Genomic DNA, 22,158 nt, shown 5'->3' with positions numbered 1-22,158 from the left:
TCACCTTCTTAATTATTAGCTGTAACCTGCTGGTGCAGAATACAGGAGTAACCATTTGATAATAGAGTAGAGTAGAGTAGAGTAGAGTAGAACAGAATAGGGAATAGGATTGAGAGTAGAGTAGAGTAGAGTGGAGTGGAGTGGAGTGGAATGGAATGGAATGGAATAGAATAGAATAGAATAGAATAGAATAGAATAGAATAGAATAGAGAACAGGACTGAGAGTAGAATAGAGTAGAGTAGAGTAGAGTAGAGTAGAGTAGAGAATAGAGTAGAGTAGAGTAGAACAGAATAGGTAGAATAGGATTGAGACAGAATAGGGAATAGGATTGAGAGGAGTGGAGTGGAGTGGAGGGTGGAGTGGAGTGGAGTGGAGTGGAGTGGAGTGGGAGTAGAGTAGAGTAGAGTAGAGTAGAGTAGAGTAGAGTAGAATAGAATAGAATAGGGAATAGGATTGAGAATAGAATAGAGTAGAGTAGAGTAGAACAGAACAGAATAGGGAATAGGATTGAGAGGAGTGGAGTAGAGTAGAGTAGAGTAGAGTAGAGTAGAGTAGAGTAGAGTAGAGTAGAATAGAATAGAATAGGGAATAGGATTGAGAATAGAATAGAGTAGAGTAGAGTAGAGTAGAACAGAATAGGGAATAGGATTGAGAGTAGAGTAGAGTAGAGTAGAGTAGAGTAGAGTAGAGTAGAGTAGAGTAGAGTAGAGTAGAGTAGAATAGAATAGAATAGAATAGAATAGAATAGGATTGGGAATAGGATAGAGAATAGAATAGAGTAGAGTAGAGTAGATAAGTAGAACAGAATAGGGAATAGGATTGAGAGTAGAGTAGAATAGAATAGAATAGAATAGAATAGAATAGAATAGAATAGAATAGGGAATAGGGAATAGGATTGAGAATAGAATAGAGTAGAGTAGAGTAGAACAGAATAGGGAATAAGATTGAGAGTAGAGTAGAGTAGAGTGAGTGAGTAGAATAGAATAGAATAGAATAGAATAGAATAGAGAATAGGATTGAGAATAGAATAGAGTAGAGTAGAGTAGAGTAGAACAGAATAGGGAATAGGATTGAGAGTAGAGTAGAGTAGAGTAGAATAGAATAGAATAGAATAGAATTAGAGTAGAGTAGAGTAGAGTAGAGTAGAGTAGAGTAGAGTAGAGTAGAACAGAACAGAATAGGGAATAGGATTGAGAGTAGAGTAGAGTAGAGTAGAGTAGAATAGAACAGAATAGAATAGGGAATAGGATTGAGAATAGAATAGAGTAGAGTAGAATAAAGTAGAGTACAGTACAGTACAGTAGAATAGAATAGGATTGGAAGGGACCTTGGAGGTCTTCTAGTCCAACCCCCTGCTCAAGTAGGAGAACCTATACTAAGGTAAGTGACCGTCCAGTCTCTTCTTAAAAACATCCACTGATGGAGCACCCACAATTTCTGGTGGCAAGCTGTTCCATCGGTTAATTGTCCTCACTGTTAGAAAGTTTCTCCTTAATTCCAGGTTGCTTCTCTCTTTGGTTAGTTTCCATCTGTTGTTTCTTGTCTGGTGCTTGGGAGAATAATTTGACACACATACACACACCTTCTTTGTGGCAGCCTCTCAAATAAAATGTACCAAGGCAAAGGTATTCATTGAAAGGACAAACACGCAGACCTCAGCGCGTCCATCAAAACAAACCCTTGCTTTGGAAGAGTCTGCGGAGAGGCATCTTGTGCCTCTGTTTATATTCCTTCTTTAAAATGCACACACACACACACACACACACACACACACACACCCCTAACCCCCCCCAACAATCCTCTGATCCCCTGCTGGGTATTTTTAGCTTCTGATAATTTGTAATTAGTCCTCATCAACCTAATCTTTTAGCCAAGGTGCTTTCGTTCCAACCGCCTGCCTGTTTGCATCAGTGCATACTGATTGAGACCAGCCCTTGTTGCCATGCAGCCTGTTTTAATTCTCAAAGCTGGAGAGAGGATGGCTTGTGCAGCTGCTCTGTGTGTGTGTGCGTGTGTGTGTGTGTGAGACACACACACACATGGGATAAGTGTAGATAGGCTGACCGGAAGGACACCTTGAAAGGATGAAATTTCATTGCAGGCGTGCAAAACCACAATGGAACCTGACATTCCGGTGACCAAGCGAGACGCTTTGTTAAAGTGAGTTTTTCGCCTCGTTTTACTACCTTCCTGGCCACACCGGTTATGTGGGAATCCCTGCGGTCGTTAAAAGTTGGGAAGGCGTTTTGTCAAGAGGCATCTGGCATTCCCCATAGACTTTTTTTGCTTATCTGGAGGTCGCAAAAGGGGATCACAGCGACTTAAGGACCGTCGTAAATATGGGTCAGTTTGTCTGAATGTCTGGATTTGGGGGGATGCTGCAAAGGTTGTGTGTAAAACGGTCATAAATCACTTTTTTTCGGGGCCATTGTAATTTCGGTTGCTAAATGAGCTGTTGTTGTAAGTCAAGGACTACCATACAATAGTCCAGTGATGGCGAACCTTTTTGTTGTGGTGTGCTGAAAGCGCGCGCATGCCGGCACCCACAATGCAATGCGCCCCACCCACCCCCGTGCATGTGCATGCAACACCCCCTGCCCCGCCCCCTTACCTGCACTGTGCATGCGCGTCCCTTCCAGCTAATTTTCAGGCTGCTTGAGGCCATTTTCGCCCTTCCGGAGGCTCGAGGAAGCCTCTGCAGCCTTGGGTGGCTGAAAAATGGGCCCGTTTCGGCACCGGGTATTTCCAGAAGGCCCGTTTTTTCGGCCTCCCGAGGCTGCAGAGGCTTCCCTTGAGCCTCTGGGAGGGCGAAAACGGCCTCAAACGGCCTGAAAATTAGCTGGAAGGGACGTGCATGCACAGTGCAGGTAAGTTTGGCTGGGGCATGCTTGCCATAGGTTTGCCATCACAGCAATCGTCTATTACATTAGCACAGGGAATGGTGCCGTGTGTTTTGTCCATTCTAATCTATCACCTGAGACCCTAAAGCAGAGGAGTGCAAGCTGGGCAGTGTTAAAACTTGCCGACTTCAACTCCCAGAATTCCCCAGCCAGCATCTTCCAAGTTGCCAAGCCTAAGACACTCCTGCCGTAAAGTTATTGCAGAAAATCATCTTTCAACCAGGGTCCTAAGCTTTTGAAAATTGAAATACAGGAATTATTTTGTTAAAAAAAAAAAAAGGAACCTGTTCTTTCAGCATCTTACTCGGATTGGAATCTACAGCTCCTTGCAAAACAATCTTGACGGATTTGAAAAGCAGGGTAGACAAGAGAAAAGTCATAAAAAATATCTCGTACTAGACGAACAAAGAAGAGTGCAAGCAATCCCCAGAAGCGTATTTTCAATCCGGGATCAGAGAAAATCCTAATAATATGCAGTACTGTGTGGTTTTGCAACCTTCTCTAACAGGGGTGATAAAGAGGAGGAAGGCAATTGTCTCCAGCTAAGATAATATTTTTGGAAATGTCATGGGGTCTACTAAAGAGAAGCATCTTGCAATGGTGAAGTAAATTATTGTACATCATTTAATGTGCGCAATTTTGGCAATTTTCAAGGCCAAGTTGCTTACTTTCCCTGCCATTTCATACGGACCGATGTTTCTGAGCAGTTACCAGAGTTCTTCACTCCATCAACCAGTTGTAAGCACACTAGAAGTTGTCGCAACCTGTGATGACCCAGGGCGTGGCACAAAGGCAACACAATCAAACAACTTTGCTCCCAGTGTCCAAGCTACCTTCGGCTGGAGAAAATACTCTTCTGAGAACAGCCTTTAAGTGGAGGAAGTTCAGTCCGAAAACAAAGTACATACAAACTGTAACTAAAAATCCAAACAAGCCAAGTTGCAGTAATTAACTTGGCAGGGCAGGAGAAAGAATTGCAGACTTCAGAGCACGGCAAAACTCACACAGTTGGGGAGACGCCAGGAACCCAGATAAGCCACGATGATACAAGATAAATGCATGTTTGCTCCCAACAACTTGTTGCGCACAGCTTGTCTTTTTTAAACACTGTGTTCCCAGCTGCAGCTAATGAAGGGAATCAGGGCCCTTTCCTCCCCATAAGCCAAGCAACTCACGTTGCTCCCTTCTCCGTTCCTTCCTGCCTGCCCTAGGATGAAGAGGGGTGGGCCTGGGTCTTCCTCTGAATTCTCTCTCCCTTGTTTTACCTCTCCCCTGCTCTGCCCAGCTGGACTTTGCCCTTCCCCAGTTTCTTCCACAGCCAACGGAGCCACACTCCCACTCCCTGCCAGCTGCTCGGCCTCCCGCTCCGAGTCAGATTCCGACAGGGGAATGACACAACCACACCAAGTTCCTTCGGAAGCATATGAAGACCATTACATCAAAGAGCCTCTGGTTTCAAAACACATCTTCCTTGAATCAGCCGTGGGACCTGGAGGATCTCAATTCTGCCTCCCTCTCTGAAGAGCAAAGGAGTGCAGGAAGGCGGGCTGCATTTGCGTAGCAAACTCCTTCACCAGCCATCGTTGGCCTTGTAAACACAAGGACTGCTTGAAGAAATGAAGACTAATTGAGCACTCTTGAGAAGCGTTTGCTTCTCGCTTGGTTGAGCAGTCATGATTTGATTGCTCCTTTCCGTCCAGAATTCAAGTCCCCACTTCCCTTCGAGGAGGGATGAGCAGGGAAGGAGAAAGTTGGCAGGATATGGCTCAGCCGAGCAATTTCAAGAGAGGTCTGGGCTGGAGGACAACGGCATGCTCTCGGGACCCAAGACCCAAGCAAAGAAAAGCCAACCATTGCATTGATGCTACTCCATTGAGCCTTAAATGGAGACAGGGAAAGAATATGGAAGAACATGGCCCCCAGATCAAGACCATACGCTAAGTTGCAATTCAGAAGGATGTATTATTGCTCAAGCTTCCAGATAAGAACCAAGTCAATTAAAGTTCGCATCTGATGAAAGTCCACAGAATTAAAGGGAGCTGGGCCTAGATCATTTATGGCAACGCAAGGATTCTAAGCTAATGACACATTTGACTCCTTCCTCCAGCTTTGCCTGCTCTTTTCCTACAGTCCCCTATGGTTTCAATCATTTAAACTTCCCCCTTCCCCTCTTAAGCTCCGTGGTTTTCAATTCTCCCAAAGTGGACAGAGTATTAGGGTGCATAAGGTGCCACCACCCAGGAACTCCTAAAACTTCGGGTCTTTCCGTAACCTGAGATTATTATTATTTTTTTATGAGCTGTAAAGATCTGAGCGGTGAGTAATATCCATGCGACAAACTTTTATAGGGATGAAGGAAAAATCAATGCTGCCTGCAGTAAGGTGTCAGTAACCAAGCGGGTGGCAAGAGATTGGGGGAAGAGGACGTGGATGGAGCCCCCAGCCATAATTTAAGCTGTCTCTCACAAGCCGAGAGTCTGAAGGCAATCAAGTGTTATACAGACTTGCTCTCAACCAACATCAATATTGGTTTCATCACTTGCTAATACCAAGTTTGGAACCAGACAGAAAGAGAAACAAACTCTGGGCCATTAATTCTTCCAACTGCCCAACTATTTTTTAAATCTTCAACTCAACCCAGACTTGTGAAGGTAACTGAATATCAGATCATTCCATAACCTTAGCAGGACACGTAAAGATAACAGAATAACACAGTTTGGAAGGGACCTTGGAGATCTTCTAGACTAACCCCCTGCTTGAGCGTAAGATCCTACTGTCAGCCTGCATTTTCGCTTTCTTTCAAGCTTGCTGCCAGCTGCCATGGAAGCGGTGTGTGTGGGGAAGGAAGCATTGAGTATTTGGGAAGGGGAGCGTGCAGGAGGAGGAAATGGAATTTCTGAGAAGCGATGAGGAGGCCAGCTTGGGTTCTTTACCATCTTCAAGGCCAACCCTCCCAGGATCGGCATGTATGGAAGAGGAGCATGGAGACTTTCTTCCAGCATCTTCCAGGCCAATGATTGAACTCTGGGTGCCTCACTAGAGGAGGGTGAGCTCTGGGGTTGATCTCAATGCGTTTTTTTCGCATGCATTTCGCTTCAGTTCTTGCCTGACCTTTGCTGCGTTCAGTTCTTTCCTAGTAAAAGTACCTTTCCTCTACATCTATGGAATCCAGGGTTTTCCTTTCCTAGGGACTGAGCCGAGGCAGCCCTGACACCCCTGCCATTCCAGACAAGAGTCTGCCCAGTCTCTTCTTAAAACCCTCCAGGGATGGATCAGCCACAACTTCTGAGGGCAAGCCAACTTTATGCAGGATCTAAATCCTGAGGAACCTCAACAGGCCTCTCCAACCAGCTTCATTCCCTGTACGTCCGCTGCCGTCCTCAACTCCTAAGATTAATATTCCCCTCCACACCTATTCCAGAGCCACGAAATTCCACCGGCGATTATTTTTAGCAAGGTGAGTGCCTACGTCGATTCCTGGCCGCGTGAAATGCTGAAGTGGCAGGTGAGACCAGAATGAGATATTTCGTACAGGGGAAAAAAGGCTTTGAGGTGTCGGCGGTGAGCTTTATTTCAATCAACGAGCCTCCGGATGATTCGGGGGGAGGGGGTGGAATAAGGAACCTTTTTATTTTATTTAGGAGTGAATATGGATCTTGAATTAGGTTCCTCTGGAGCAAATGAAGTGCTGTGAGTCAATTAGATGATGGGAGGGATACAAACAGAGGAGGAAGGAATGAAATAAAAGGAATGAAATGAAATGAAGCTACGAGCCCTGAAGGACCAATTTGAGTCTTTCCTGCGCCCTCTTTCTGGACGGCTGCTAGCGTGTGATTGATTCAAAAGCCAGGTTAAATCATGGCAGCTTCTCCTTATTCTCTCTCCTTCTCTGCGGACCAGGAAGTCATCAGGGGGGTGTGCGGGTGTGTCACAACAGACAAATAGTTAGAAAAATGGGCTGTCTGGATAACAGGCATTGCAATCTTATTGCCTTTCTCTGTTTAGAGCCCAAATGCAAGGAGTCCTCAACAAACCACCCCCATTCCGCCCAACGTTTCTGTCGTTCAGCGAGACACTAAGTGCATTTTGCCCCGTTTTACCAGCTTTCTCGCCACGCCCCTTAAGAGAATAGCAGCCGTTATTCAGAAAGCGACACGGTTGTTAAGCAAATCCGGCTTCCCCAACTGACTTCACTCGTCACAAACGGTCGCAAAAAAGGGGCCCACGTGTCCTTGGTCAATGGTCGTAACTATGAGCCAGCAATGGTCGTAACTATGAGCCAAGCCTGTGGATTTGGATCACATGACCCTTGGGATTGTGGAAAAATAAAACGGTCGGGGGGAAACTTGTTTCCAGGGCCATCGTGACATTGGGACGGTCACTAAATGAACTGTGGAGGACTTCTTGTAAATAGATTTGCTAATTTCAACAATGGACTCTCTTCCTGCATAGATGCTGCACACTCCAAGTCATTAAAAATAAAAATACAAGCCTGGAAGGCTGAGCTCAGAGAGCACCACGGAGCCCTTGTAAGATGTCTCTGTCCTATTTTCCTGGGTGGCTTGAAGCTTCCAAGATTTAAGAGAGTTTGACCAGCAAAGAGCAGACATGTGATCTCGGGTTCCTTCCCTTCGATTAGATTGGATTAACAGAGTTGGAAGAGACCTTGTAGGTCATCTAGTACAACCCCCCACCCAAGCAGAAGACCCTGCATCATGCCCTGACAAATGGCAGTCCAGTCTCTTCTTGAAAGCCTCCAGGGATGAAGCTCCCACAACTTCCGAAGGCAACTTCTGTTCCACGGGTTGTTCTCACGGTCAGAAAGTTTCTCCTTTTATCCAAGGTTGAATCTCTCCTTGATCACTTTCCATCCATTAGTCCTTGTCTGGCCTTCAGGTGCTTTAGAAAATAGTTTGACCCCTTCCTCCTCTCTGTGACAGCCCCCCAAATATTGGAAGATGCTCTCCTGTCTCCCCTGGTCCTTCTCTTCATTAGACTAGCCAGGCCCAGTTTCTGCAACCGTTCTTCGTATGTTTTAGCCTCCAGTCCGCTAATCAACTTTATTGCTCTTCTCTGCACTCTTTTCCAGAGTCTCAACGTGGTTTTTTATAGCGCATAGCCTTCAAAGAGGCCAGCAGAATCGAGCAATTAAAATAAAAGCAGGGGGGTTTGTACCACCTCCACCAAGAGGCAGATGCCACCGGTGTCTTTTGGAGTGACTCGTCTGGTGTCTTCAGGGAGGAGCTAATGCCGTATCTTCTGCCAATTACAAATGGCTCAACTCTTTCCGAATCGCCCAGCGAAAACCACAACCTTGCGCAGATCTTGAGTGCACCGGTCCAACGTTTGGGGGGAGGGGGGATGGCCACCTCCTCCCATCACAGACGTGACATGAAATGTGAAACAAATGAGCTTGTAACCTGCGGAGCAGTGAAGAGCTGTTCTAAAATGGTCCTTGGGGACACGGGCATCAAAACATCAAACCTGCAACTTTCATCTCCCTTCTGAAGACGGCAACCCAATTAAAGGAGGAACAGGTGACGGGCTTCGTTGGTAAGGTGTTGCTTGGTAAAAGCACTCAGGAGCACTTGATTCCCTGTTTGAGCAGAGCTGTCATTCCTTGTGCCCCCCCTCCCCCCCCCTTTCCTTCTCTCCCCCCCCTCCCCCAATCTCTGGGAATTGGCAATAAAAGAAAGATTTGGTTCTAACAGGTGTCAAGATAAAAATCAATGCCGTGTCTGAAATCTGGGTAATTTCAAATGAAGCCATCTTGGTGGAACAGGAGAAGAGGGGGAGGGAGGAGAGGGAGGGAGGGAGGAAGGAAGGAAGGAAGGAAAGGGAAGGAGGAAAGACAGAGAAAGAGGAAGGAAGGAAGGAAGGAAGGAAGGAAGGAAGGAAGGAAGGAAGGAAGGAAGGAAGGAAGGAAAAAGGGAAGGAGGGAAGACAGAGAAAGAGGAAGGAAGGAAGGAAGGAAGGAAGGAAGGAAGGAAGGAAGGAAGGAAGGAAGGAAGGAAGGAAGGAAGGAAGGAAGGAAGGAAGGAAGGAAGGAAGGAAGGAAGGAAGGAATAAAGGAAGGAAAAAAGGAAGGAAAAAGGGAAGGAGGGAAGACAAAGGAAGAGGAAGGAAAGGGAAGGAGGGAGGAATGGAAGGAAATTACAAAGCCACCATGCAACGACAGTGTTGTGTCTTACGTCGAGGAGTAACCAATACAAGTAGTTCCTCCAGTTATTTGTCTCTTGTTTTACATATATCTCCATGCCCAAATTGAAAAGCAATTTGGATTTTCTTCTATTTTGTCTCTGGTTTTATATGCTAGAGGTATATAGCTAGTCCTCAACATATGGCCGCAAGGGAGCCCAAAATTCATGCCACTAAGTGAAACATTGGTGAAGAGCGTTTGTATGGCTTTTCTCACCAGAGGCCTTGATAAGGGAATTATTGTGTTTGTTAAGTTAATCAAAACGGTTGTGAAGTGAATCTGGACTCCCCATTAATTGATCACATGACCCCTGGGACACTACGACCGTCATAAATACGAACTGGCTGGCAAGCACCTGGATTTTATTCATGTGGCCCTGGGGATGCTGCAGAGGTAGTGCGAAAACCGGTTGTTAAGTCACTTTTTTTTTCAGGGCCGTTGTAACTTACAAGCTCTCCTGCTAGACGGGACCGTCACAAACTTTTTATTTAATATGGTGGGGGGCAGATATAAAGGCCCCCACAACACAACACTTTGGCCCCCAAGCTCCACACCGTCCACCACCTGTATGATGTTGGATGCTCTCCAGCTCGACAACGTTCAGGTCCTTAAGATGCACTTTGGCAACACTTCAGAGCAGTCCCACACACCCTTTCTGGTGCTATCAAGTCAAACTGATTGACATGGAGACGTCCAAGTTTTTGAGTAATAATAAGGCACATCTTGAAGGGTCCACTTGCTCAAATGGAATTATGGAGACAGTCATCTCAGCTCTCATTCTGAATGAAGAGTTAAAGAACCGGAGTCATCGCAGACGTGTCCCCAGGGTAGGATTGTCCCTTCTTGATGTGATCAGGGTGAGCAGCGATCATCCCTTCTATATCTCCAGAGGGATTGGAGGAAAGCAGTGGTAACTGCACTTGAAGAACAGAGTTCAAACTCCAGGTTGGCCAAGAGATCCACCCACTGACCGCAGACAAGTCGTTCGTCTTCTCAAGCTGAGATCCCCACCTGCAAAATGGGAATAACCGTGACCTCCCTTGTCGGCCTGGTGGAATTAAGAATGAGTTATGTTTAGCAAAACACTCGGTGCCCTTGACTTACAAGCAGCCATCCTCTACTACAGAGCCAGATTTTGGAAATAAATCACACCGAACAGAAATGGGAAATAACGGTGTGTGTTTTTTTTTCATGAAAGGAACACACAGACTCACAGTTCTGGAAACCGAGCTCGGTGGTCTGCAGTCGATACAAAAACTTAGAGGAGTAAAACTTAAGATGTTTCCAACGTTTACAATGCCCCCTTCTCCCCCGTTATACAGGAGACATTGTATTATTTGAGCTACATAAAGGAAGAAGTAAAGAAAAGGCCAAAAGGCACGATCAACAGCATGATATCCATCTTCACAAAAAGAGGTTTAATGGTTGAAGGATTTCTTAGCCCGAAAAAACAATACATGGTTTACAAAAATTACATTTGGCCAAGAAGGAATATATACAGTCGCTCATCCAGAACAGACAAATTGGAGGATGTTCGCTTAAAACTCCAGCAGACCTGAGATAAAAGTCGCGCTTGGAGCAGAGACGAGCATCCCTGTGCATGGATGGCTGCTGGGGCCACCAGTACGGACAAGATGATCAAAGATCTGCTGGAAGACAAGGCGAGACGCTCAACAAAGGCAAGCCGTGACAAACCAGAAGAGAAAGCCCTTCCGCGTGACCACAGGCCACCTCTGAATCTTGACATGCGACAACTGTAGGCAGCACAAAAGGGCTGTGGATAATCAGCATTTGTTCTGTAAGTTACTGGGATGACATGGAAGTCAGTGCTATCATTATAGAATAACAGAGTTGGAAGGGACCTTGGAGGTCTTCTAGTCCAACCCCTGGTTAGGCAGGAAACCATACACCCACTTCAGACAAATGGCTGGTCCAATCTCTTCTTAAAACCTTCCAGTGTTGGAGCATTTACAATCAAGATGGAATCAAGATGCTCCACTGATTAATTGTTCCAACTATCAGGAAATTTCTCCTTAGTTCTAGGTTGCTTCTCTCCTTGATCAGTTTCCACCCATTGCTTCTTGTTATGTTATGGAGTAGATCAGGAGTCAACTTTTTAAGTGGCCAGCCCTCAAATACTGGAACATCGGCTATCAAGTCACCCCTGATTCTTCTCTTCCCTAGACTAGCCAGGCCCAGTTTGAACCATTCTTACATATGTTTCAGGTGGGTGTAGGGATTTAAGATATTTTTGAGCGAAAACCAGAAAAGATGGGGCAACTTTGTTCAAGAATATTCTGGAATGTAGGAGGCAGAAGTGCATGTAGTTTCTGTGCTCTAAATTTGTTCAATAATTTTTATTGTTCTTTTTCACCTTTTCACCTTAATATTAACAGTACTTTCTCTCATTATTATATAAATCAATCTCATGTAAATATCTACATTTATATACATTCGTATACATTTATCTCTAATTTTCTTATCTCCGTTATCCTTATTTCTATTGTTCAACCATTTATATCAATTCTCCCAAATTTTGTAATACTCCAACTCTTCTTTATCTTTTAATTTTAACATCAATTTATCCATTTCAGCACAATCTAGAATTTTCTGAATTACTAATTCCTCTGAGGGCGTATTATTTTGTTTCCAGCATTGTGTGTATATTATTCTTGTTGCTGTCAATATACCTAGTAAAATATATTTAATCTTTTTTTCTGTGCTCTAAAATTGGGTTCACCCAACAGGCCTAACATGGGTACTGCATCAACCCACATTCTGGGTTTGCAAAGTACATTGAGTCATAAACTAATTGGTCTGAGTTCATATAAGATAGTATGCACCAAAAAAAACTCCACACACACACAAAAACCAACTAACCAAAATTAAAACTAACCAAACCTAGTCAATTATGCAAACCCAGTCATTTGCTTTGGATCTGACTTACGACTCTCTTTGTCACTTACAAAACGTGTTGTGTGACCATCCACAGACAGAGCAAATTTTCTTAGAAGCAGCGACCTGTAATTCTACTTTTTAAAACCCAAACCCCATGATTAAGTCTTCACAGCCTGTCCAAGGCAGATTCTGGAAAGAAATTATGGGATGCTGCTCCCGGCGGCATCCGCAGAGGCTCTCCATCCATTTGACTCCATCTTAGACATTGGAAATGAGTTGACGGACCTCTGAACACAAAAGTGTCCATTTATGCAAACAATGGAAAATATTCAAAGACTCTTTGGAGCGCTCAATTTCCTAAGAGATGCCCGACAAACTCTTGTAATAAAAGAACCAATAGCATGAGATAAGACTCGGCTTCTTGAAATTAATCTCAGGAGGAATCCCCCCCCCCCCTTGCAAAAGAGCATAAAATATGGACAAAACTTTTCGGTCCCTCTCGTCAAGACAAATCACGCATCCTAAGACCTTACCTGAACCATAGCTTGTTCCAGCTTCGCTTCCAGGGATTTGTTTTTCTCTTCTAACTGGCTTCGCTCAGTTTCCAATTCCTCAATCTTTAACCTGGAAGAAAAAGATTTGACATTATCTGGATAGCCCTTAACTCTTTTCTTTCTTTCTTTCTTTCTTTCTTTCTTTCTTTCTTTCTTTCTTTCTTTCTTTCTTTCTTTCTTTCTTTCTTTCTTTCTTTCTTTCTTTCTTCTTTCTTTTTCTTCCTTCCTTCCTTCCTTCCTTCCTTCCTTCCTTCCTTCCTTCCTTGCGAATCTACATATTGTGATTAACTTGGAATCATGTTTGTTCCTTTTAACCTCCTGCATTTGTCACCCAAGTGGGACGAAGTAGGCTTTCCAGAAGTTGAGTGAGACCCTCAAGCTGAAAACTCAAGTTACCTGTGTTCACGTGGTGATTTATGCAGCCGTGTCACATTTCCAAAGTAATGTGTCTCCTCTGAACCTCAAGAGGGCTAATTAAGCTAATGAAAGTTTAATTATGAAAACACAGGAAAGGCCCTATGGGATGAGGATTGAGTCCAATCCAATCTACATTTAATGGCACTGGCTTTACTCGGTTCCCAGGATCCATCTGTGACTCTCCTTTCTGGAGCTCTGAAGAACATGAAGAAGGAGAAACCAAGAACCGAGCGAGGGCCACTAAAAGCGGCTCATAAACTAGGACAAGAATGTGACTTTCCGATCAGCTCCACAGCAGCCAAAAAAGCTAATACAATCGTTGGCTTGGCTGTATAAACAGTGTTGACTTGTAAAACATTCCTACACTTGTTTCCAAGTTGCCATAAGGAAGAGGGAGGTGGGGGGGAGAAAGAATGGAGAAGCATACGGCAAATGAACTTAGAAGCACATTCCAACCTTATCTTTAAAAAGATTGTAGCTCATCTACCGGAGCTTTTGCCCAGAAAAACTTTAATTGGAGAACGTGATGGATGACACCTTGCCCATGTACTTATCTATCCAATGATAATCAAGTGGAGATAGTTACGATCTCCTTGGCTGCAACTACAAATAATTGGATAGAACGTGATAGCAGTATTTCAGTATTTGAGGGGCTGCCACAATGAAGAGGTGGGTCAAGCTATTCTCCAAAGCACCAGAAGGCCAGGACAAGAAGCAATGGAAGGAAACTAATCAAGGAGAGATGCAACCTGGAATTAAGGAGAAACTTAACAGTGAGGACAATTAACCAGCGGAACAGAAGTTGCCTTCAGAGGTTGTGGGTGCTCCATCACTGGAGGCTATTAAGAAGAGCCTGGACAGTCACTTATCTGAAATAGTAGAGGGTCTCCTGCTTGGGTGGGGGGCTGGACTAGGACTCTTCCAACTCTGCTCTATTCTTAGTCAAAACCATCCATTTTCCAAATCCATAGCTGACATGGAGGGTTTACTGAAGTCGCTGGTTGCGGGGGGACGACGTGTTTTTAATTTATTCCAGTTCAAAATGTTCCTTTAACTCCCAGTAAATTAAAAAAACAAAAACCCAACATAACGGTTTTTCATCCTCTTGGGCGAAACAACCTGTTACGCTATCAAAGGCCGAAGCGGCCCCTGGCTAGGAAGGATCATCAAATGGGGCTAACGTGATTTATGGGAGGCCAGGCTTAGGTGAAGGACTGGCAGCGTTAATATTACTTTGCGTTGTTTCCTCAGAAGTCATAATGCCGGGAAAGAGAATTTTCACATATGAACGCTATAAAGAAAAAAAGTCTGATTTAAAAGGTGCTTTGTTCTCCCAAGCCGGATTGGGAGGAGGAGTTGGAGGGGGGGCTGGGGGGGGGGGCAGAGATATAGATAACTGTCTTTTAAGCTTCCTGGAGATAATTTACTTTCCATATTAAAAGGAAGAGAAGACAAAAGATACATCTTTCTCTTTAAAAGAATATATATATACATCTATACATATGGATCTTTGGTTATTCAGGTTTTCTCCCGCGTAAAAATTAGAAGTATCTAGGCAACGTTTCGATGAAGTCTCATTCATCATCTTCAGGCTTGTGTCTTCAGCTTTGTGCTTCTCAGAGTAAAGAGCTTCGTTTCGTTACCAGGTTGAGTAACATCTTCAACGAAGTTTAGGGGATGTCAGTGTCTGTGTTCTTCGGCTTACATGGGCTTCATGTGGTCAGTGGTCTTGTGAGGGGTCAGGTGTGAGTCATCGGTGATGGTCTTGTGATGGGTCTTGTGATGGGGAGGTTACAACAGGGGAGGAAACCAACCCACGAGCTTGGAGAACGAACCTTCATCCTCATCCTACACCTGAGCTATAGACATCTGCCACTATTGCCAAGTTTAAAATGTCAGCAGTGCAAATTGTATACATTTCCACTGAACTCCTGCTCCTTCAGGTCTCCGCCCCACTACTATCTCTCAAAAATGAAAGCGGGATAATTTTATTTCAAGAGGTAATCTACCTGTCAGCTTGGCACACTATAAATTGAAAAAGTAATCCATCATCTATAAGTGGCATCCGAGTTCATCTAATTAGTGGATGGCAGAACTTGAAAAGACAAATGCTCAAGGATTCGGTAAGACCTCCTCTCTCTCTCTCTCTCTCTCTCTCTCCTCTCTTTCTCTCTCTCTCTCTCTCTCTCGGTAAGACCTCTCTCTCTCTCTCTCTCCCTCTCTCTCTCTCTCTCTCTCTCTCTCTCTCTCTCTCTCTTCCAAAGTAATTAATCATGGCTTTGGTCTGGGATCCTTGCTAATTTGGGATGGGGGCGTTATCCTGGGTGGGATCCTGTGGCTGTCAGCATTCCAGAAAACCTCCACTCCAACCAATAACTCCGGGAAAGGCATCTTCTCAAAAGTTCAGTTTTTATTTGGATAGTAAACTGGCGCAACTGGGGAATCCTGAATCTGAAAGTTCTGGGCTTCCTTGCAATAAGTAAAAACTACAAATCCACCCCACTGCACCCACCATCATATCACATGCCCCAATCACCATCCGTCCCAACTTGAGACTTCCTCTCACTCAGGTGCAGAAATAACATGACCTTGACTTAGAAAAAGAATGTTGTTATGGCTAACTACATACACTCCAAGAAATTCCCCCCTCCCATTTTTCCAGGCTCAAAATGTTGCAGTGTGGGAGCACCTGGTCTCAGTATGGCTTCCAAAGCTGATAGTGGCATTTGTCTAGATGTTCACAACACATAACTGATGTTCTTCAAGATGTGGTTTTGTCTATTAACACCACAGCAGTGAGGAAAGTTACAAAGCCCTGAAAGTTGGTTATCGTCATTACTGTAATCATCATCAGTATCTGATATAGTGATGTTATACTGATCCCCAGGTTGGGACAGAAGTTCTTCTAGGAGCAATTATGGAGTTGGAAGAGATTTAACTCCATCTCTTCTCCTCAGCTCTATCACTATGAATAGAAGGCAGGACATTCACCTCAGTGTATCCAGTTCTTCTTTGGCGAGGAAGTTGCTGGGCTCTACGGTGGACATTTGACCCTTCAGCATCTGAAGTTCTGCCTCCAGCTACAAAATAAAGAGAACAGGTAGAAAATTAGCTTTGTTTGGTGCGGTCATCAGACACCGAGACACAAATAAGCCTTCCATACCCATGAAGTATAAGATGAAGACAATGTGATGGCCGGTTGCATGGTTTAAAGTGAAACACTCTGCAAACTTGTATTATGGGATTGATATGGCCCATAGTTTGTAAAACAAGCCATCATGTTTTGGTTTACGCATCACTCTGAGCTATTGCAGCTGGGTTGATGCCTCCTGCTAAATAAAAAATAACCAATGCCCGTGGAGATTCCCAGTCATCCAAGTCATTGGTTGTCCCAAAGGTTCTTTTTCAAGAGGAAACTGGACTTTCTGGGGGTTTTTGAAGACGTTTCGCTTCTCATCCAAGAGAGATGGAGGAGCTTCTCGGATGAGAAGCAAAATGTCTTCAAAGAAAAACCAGAAAGTTCAGTTGCCTCTTGAAAAAAAAGCACTTTGGGGACAAAAGCAACCAATAAACACTATTATTATGGCTTACCTTAACAGGTGATAGACCTTTGTGAATCTCTACTATTAAATTGGGACCTTGAAAATTAGAGGAATGACTTCTTGGTCAAAACGTACGTATCAGGATTCCATCAGTTACCCCAATTAAATAAGGAGTCTTGAGCCAAACTTCCAAAACTTCAAAAGGATTTATTGGGAGTTAACATGTCCGGCACTGCCTGGGTGTAGCTGGCTCTGAGGCACATAATTCATTATCTCCCTTGACCCTGGTTTTCCCTCCCACCCCCTGGGTGTGTCATAAATCATATTCTCCATTGGGACACATCCATAGCCAAGAGTCATCAATCATGCTCTCCAGTTAGATATTTGCACAGGAGAAACTTCAGTCACCTAGTTACTATCTTTGAAAACATTTATGGAATGCACTTTCAATTTCCAAGCTGCCGCACTGCTCTTTCAAACCCCTTTCCCCCCTCCCTTTCTGATGGCAACTCTAAAAGGACCAGAGAAATATTTTATGAGTTGACAGTATGCTTAGCCCATACCGTCACAGATAAATTATATGAAATCACTGAATGAAATTAAGAGGTCCAGAGGGCCAAAGCTTTCTTTCAACGGCAAAGAGCAACCTCATTAAAATAATCCAGGAAACTCGAAAGGAAGAGCAAGATTCCAGACCACGGCTCCAAAATCAAGAGGTTCCTGCTTTAGGTGCGAATAGAGTCCTTGTGGGTGTCTGGAGAGAGTTGAGAAAAGGGGGAGCAAACCATGTAATGTGTGTCAGCTGCAATTTGCCGCGATGATGTTGTGATTCGCATGATGCTATTTTGATACCGCCATGGTTTTTGTCAGGCACCTATGGGAATCCGCCAAGCTGTTTGATCTGACTTACCTTTGGATTGTAATGTGAGATGCAAGGCATAGATTTCCCTGCTTTTCAATGAATCATCAACCGTGGAAGACACATTTGGAGAAGATAATAAGAGTTTCAGCTGTTCCTTTCTGAAGGATTAAGTATGCCTCTCCTGGAATGATTTTTATAGAGGTCTTTTGCCTCTACAAATACTGATGGGGTTAGGATCCTTGAGCCTAGGCAGGTTTTACATCAAACGTTAGGTTATTCCTATTAAAAGTTACAAATTCCTTCAATGTCACGCCCTACCTCCAACCAGCCTTCTCATCCCAGCCAACCGTGACAAAAATTTGTGTTTTTGTCCTTGGCGGTCTCTCATCGCAACGAACAAGGACACACATTCAATTTTGCAACTACCAAGATTGTTGGACGAGCAGACACAAAAACAGCCAGGGAAGCGATTGAAGCCTGGGAAATGAGCCTCTTGCCATTCAACAAGAATGCTAATTTACCCCCAGCTTGTCAAGTACTTAGGAGACAAGGGCACAAGGAAACAACAGCCAATGACTTAATGGTTAGCCATCAACACCCCAATCTGTTGTTGGCTGTCATTTGCTTGTGCTTCCCTGGCTGTTTTTGTGCCTGCTCGTCCAACAATCTTAGTTAGCTGCAAAACTGAACGTACGTCAACAGCCAACGACTTAATAGCCACCCATCAGCATCCCAATCAACGATTAAAAAGCCACACGCAACGGGCAACGTATAAATGCCACACAAAGTCTAGCCCAAAGCATGCAGTCTGCCAGAGAGAGACGTTCCCCAAAGCTGGGCTCCAGCATGAGTTACAAAAGCTCCGAAGACAAGACTTCTGGTCCCGGTGACCGAGCCAGATTGGATCCTGCCAAATTAGCCTTCTCTACTTTTCCATTTCTTGAAACAAGAACAAAAAAAAAAACAGGGTAACAATGCAGGGCTTCCTCCACAAGTGGAAAAACAAACAAACAAACGAAGGGCCTTTAATTAGAGATGCAAACCCAAGAACACATCCTGAAGTCTCTGGCTAGGGCCCCAGGGGAAATAAAGCATTAGCACACAATATCCTTCGGCAAGACAACGGAGGCTCTCTGCAGCATCTTAATTGCACGCTGCAGGATGGGGGCCAAAGGCAGGGAGGGTGGCTGCAGCACTAATATATGTGTCTATTTGACACCATGGACAGAGCACGCAAGAAATGGCAGCTTGCCAACCAACAAGGAACCACGCTTGGATTAGCAACCACTTGGAAGTGGAACTACAGGAACAGCTGAAGGTTAGCCAAGGTAGGCTATCCAAGTATGGGAAGCCATCCTGAAGAGGAGAAGCGCACTGTGTTATTATAGACATTGAGAAGACACAATAGATACAAACTCAAGGCTAACTGCACCAAACTTGACTGCAGGAAATACCACTTCAGCCACAGAGTGGTCAATGTCTGGAATACTCTACCTGACTCTGTGGTTTCTTCCCCAAACCCCAAAAACTTTAACCTTAGACTGTCTACTATTGACCTCACCCCTTTCCTAAGAGGTCTGTAGGGGGCGTGCATAAGCGCACCAACGTGCCTACCGTCCCTGTCCTATTGTTCATTTTTTATTTTTCTTATATGTATCCATTTCATGTATTCATAACCATGTTTATACTTATACCTGTTATCTTATAATTGCTTGACAAAATATATAAAATGATTTGATTCTGCCACCTCAACCAGGAAAGGACAAGGTTTTGCTAAGAGAAAAGGTTCCCCAGTCATGTGCAAATCTTGGGCATGATGGTCATCTCTTGTTTCTTGGCCGAGGGAGCCAGTGTTGTCCAAAGACACTTCTGCGCACATGTGGCCAGCATGGCTGTGTGCCAAGGTGCACGGAACGCAGTTACTTTCCCACCAAAGTGATACCTATTTATCTAATCGCATTTGCATCCTCTCGAGCCGCTAGGTGGGCAGAAGCTACAGCCAAAGAACGGGAGCTCACTCCATTGTGTGGCGCTCGGGTTTCAAACCCATCTGTCGACTTTCCAGCAGACAAACTCAAGTGTCTTTAACCACTGAGCCATCGTGTTCCAGACACCATTTTATTTCCCACCCACCTTCCTGGATGAAGACCCCCCCAAGCAGCACGAAGGGTCAAGACAGGAGAAAGTAGTAACAAACCAGGGACGAATGGCAGGCACCATCATTTAAATCAGCATTCTGAACCTTAAAGGATGCGCTGGGGCCAAATTTGGGGCTGGATGTTGGAGGGGTAATGGAGGCCCACCAGCAACTGAATGGAGCCTGGGATACAGATGGCCAACCTGGATCTCACGGAGCACCGGAAACGGAGAAAAGGAGCAAGGGTTGGAGGCAGGTCATCTGACGGGCCACGTACACTCCTACACCCTTCTCCATTTTTAAAGTGATTCCATCAGCAAGTCTCATGAAGCTGGGGAGCCATGAGATATCAGCTTCTCTGGATAGCAGCCCTACTGGGAGAGACCTTCTAGCTGACCCACACACAAGCCTTCGCTGCAGGCCCTTAATAGGATTTGAACCCTGGACTCTCTTCATGATTCCCCTACCTTAAAGTGTGGGAACAATCCTATTTGAAGAATTTCTGGGTCTTCTTACAAAACGTGGACCCCAGCATGGCTGGCTGGGGAATTCTGGGAGGTGACAGTCCACAAGCCTTAAAGTTGCCAAGGTTGGAGACCCTGGTTTAGCCGCTTCCCAAGCCCCTCCATTAATCTCTGTCCTTTGGCCCCATCTCCTTTCTTTGAAAGCATCATAGTGTGATGGTTCTCTAAGAAGATCCAGAAATTCTTCAAAGAGAACCCTTAAAGGGGATTTAAAACTCAGCTCCTGGCTGCCTCCTAAATCTATCCTCACCTGCATTCTCCTATTGTTGAAAGAAAGAAAGAAAGAAAGAAAGAAAGAAAGAAAGAAAGAAAGAAAGAAAGAAAGAAAGAAAGAAGGAAGGAAGGAAGGAAGGAAGGAAGGAAGGAAGGAAGGAAGGAAGGAAGGAAGGAAGGAAGGAAGGAAGGAAGGAAGGAAGGAAAAAAGGCCCCATAATTCATATCGATTGGCTGGCGAGATGATCACAGCGAGAAATACTGTGTCCTCAATTTTATGATTGCCTGGTTTCTCTTGTTTTTGTTTTTCCAGCTCAACCCATCATAGATGGTCTGTTTCAAATTGTTGCCGAAGATATTTCCAGGGAATGGGGTATCTGGGGGGCGGGGGGCACCAGGCCGTCTGGCAGGAGATTTTCAATTCCACCCCATTGTTCCCACAGAAAAGCCATTTATCACGCCCCGCGCCTTTGCTTTCCAGCTGAAGGTTGCAGTGAGGTTTGTTATTATAGTTCAGAACTGGTCTGTGCAGCTCCCAAGAACAAGCCCCAGTAAAACAGCCCATTCATCATGGGATAAGCGGACTGAAGGCCACGAGTGCCCGGCTGCCACCTGTTCTCTTGACACCGGCAGATAAATTGCCAACCGTTCCCTCTGGAGAAAGGAGGCCTGGGGGTTCGTAATAGATTGCCAGGGCCCTGCCATTGTGCCTGGGGAGCAGGGAGGGAAGCCGAATTGGGTTTAGGAAGCCCATGCAGGCAAACTGTGTGACCAGAGAGAGAGGTTGCACGGCTAAATGCGTTAGGACGAGGGGTGGGCTTCACATTTTTTAGCAATTTTTCTCTGCCCTAGGTGACTCGCTGGGTGGGTTTGGCCAACTCCACGTCACTTCTTTGCCCTAATTACCTAAAAAAAAAGATATATACCAAAAAGTTGTTTTATTATTTCATGCACTTAATTTAATATTTAAATAAAAGACTGGGTGAAATAATGGCAGTGACTGTGAGAGGAGGGATCTTGGAGTCTTAGTGGAGTTTCTGGCGAGTTACGTGGCTAGTGGCTACGTTATCTGATTTTCCCACTGAGTGGATTGTTTATCTAGTTTGCCACACTTTCACCAGGTGTAAAATGCTCTTGGCTGAATGCCCAGAAGTTCAATTAAGCCTATTAAGAGCTTTCCCTTGTTGCTTGCCTTTCTGAAGGGATTGGGGGCTCTTCGAGCTCCACAGAGTCTTAGCTAGGGGATCTCCCGAGCCCCTATGAGCCCCCAGAAACCCACCCCTAGTTAGGAGGCTCCTCTGTTGATCAAACAACGGCTTACAGGCTCGGTTGCGATTTGGAGATCTGTCGGACAGCTGGAGAAATGTTCCTGGGGAGCTGTGAATCTCTGTGAAATGCAAAGTTGGCTTGGTGTTTTGCAGAATAATGCAAAACGATCGTACTTCACTTTTTTTCCAGTGGCCGTTGTAACTTTGAACAGTCACAAAATGAACTGTTGTAAATTTGAAGACTACCTGTAGGTCTCAGGGACTTAGAATACAAAATGGCAACAGTGGGAAGGGGCCTTGAAGGCCTTCTAGTCCAACCCCCTGCAAGAACAGAAGGCAAAAACTATTCCATTGATTCATCGCTCTCCCCGTTAGGAAATTCCTCCTGAGTTCTAGATTGCTTCTCTTCCTGGTTGGTTTCCAACCCTTGTTTTCTTCCTTTTAATGCTTTGGGAAATAGTTTGACACCTGCTCCTCCCCTTATCTTTGTAGGAGCCCCTCAAATATTGATGAATATTTGATTCATCTTGAGGATAGCTTCATGAGCCACTTAACACAGTCTCAGATCTCACCGGATCTGATGTCCTAAAAGCCGTTACGGGCAATGTGCATCCTTTACATCCACCAAGGCCCTTCGGACAGT

At 44.8% G+C, this 22,158-nt stretch overlaps 1 protein-coding gene across 6 annotated transcripts in view; it reads right to left on the bottom strand.

Annotated features, from left to right (window-relative positions):
- Window positions 1–22,158, bottom strand: part of MAD1L1 (mitotic arrest deficient 1 like 1) — a 301,718-nt gene that overhangs the window by 138,438 nt on the left and 141,122 nt on the right. For 4 of the 6 annotated variants that reach the window (XR_015745184.1, XM_087942214.1, XM_087942215.1 and 1 more), the window contains exons 14-15: window positions 15,961–16,049; window positions 12,532–12,622 (exon numbers count right to left, since the gene is read on the bottom strand). Coding sequence is in view for 5 of the 6 variants with exons in the window: in XM_087942214.1 (XP_087798340.1) it covers window positions 12,532–12,622; window positions 15,961–16,049 (180 nt within the window). In the remaining variant the exon portion in view is untranslated. Of the gene's footprint in view, window positions 1–9,573; window positions 10,112–10,485; window positions 10,747–12,531; window positions 12,623–15,960; window positions 16,050–22,158 lie in introns of those variants that run through there. The other 2 variants (XM_087942218.1, XM_087942216.1) reach the window with 2 other exon arrangements.

The sequence above is a fragment of the Notechis scutatus genome, chromosome 12 (assembly GCF_049901735.1).
Source record: "Notechis scutatus isolate UNSWTSFEM ecotype Mainland chromosome 12, rNotScu1.2, whole genome shotgun sequence".
Classification (NCBI taxonomy): Eukaryota; Metazoa; Chordata; class Lepidosauria; order Squamata; family Elapidae; genus Notechis; species Notechis scutatus.
Note: the sequence above shows the minus strand (reverse complement) of the source record. Positions and strands in the feature narration are given on the sequence as shown.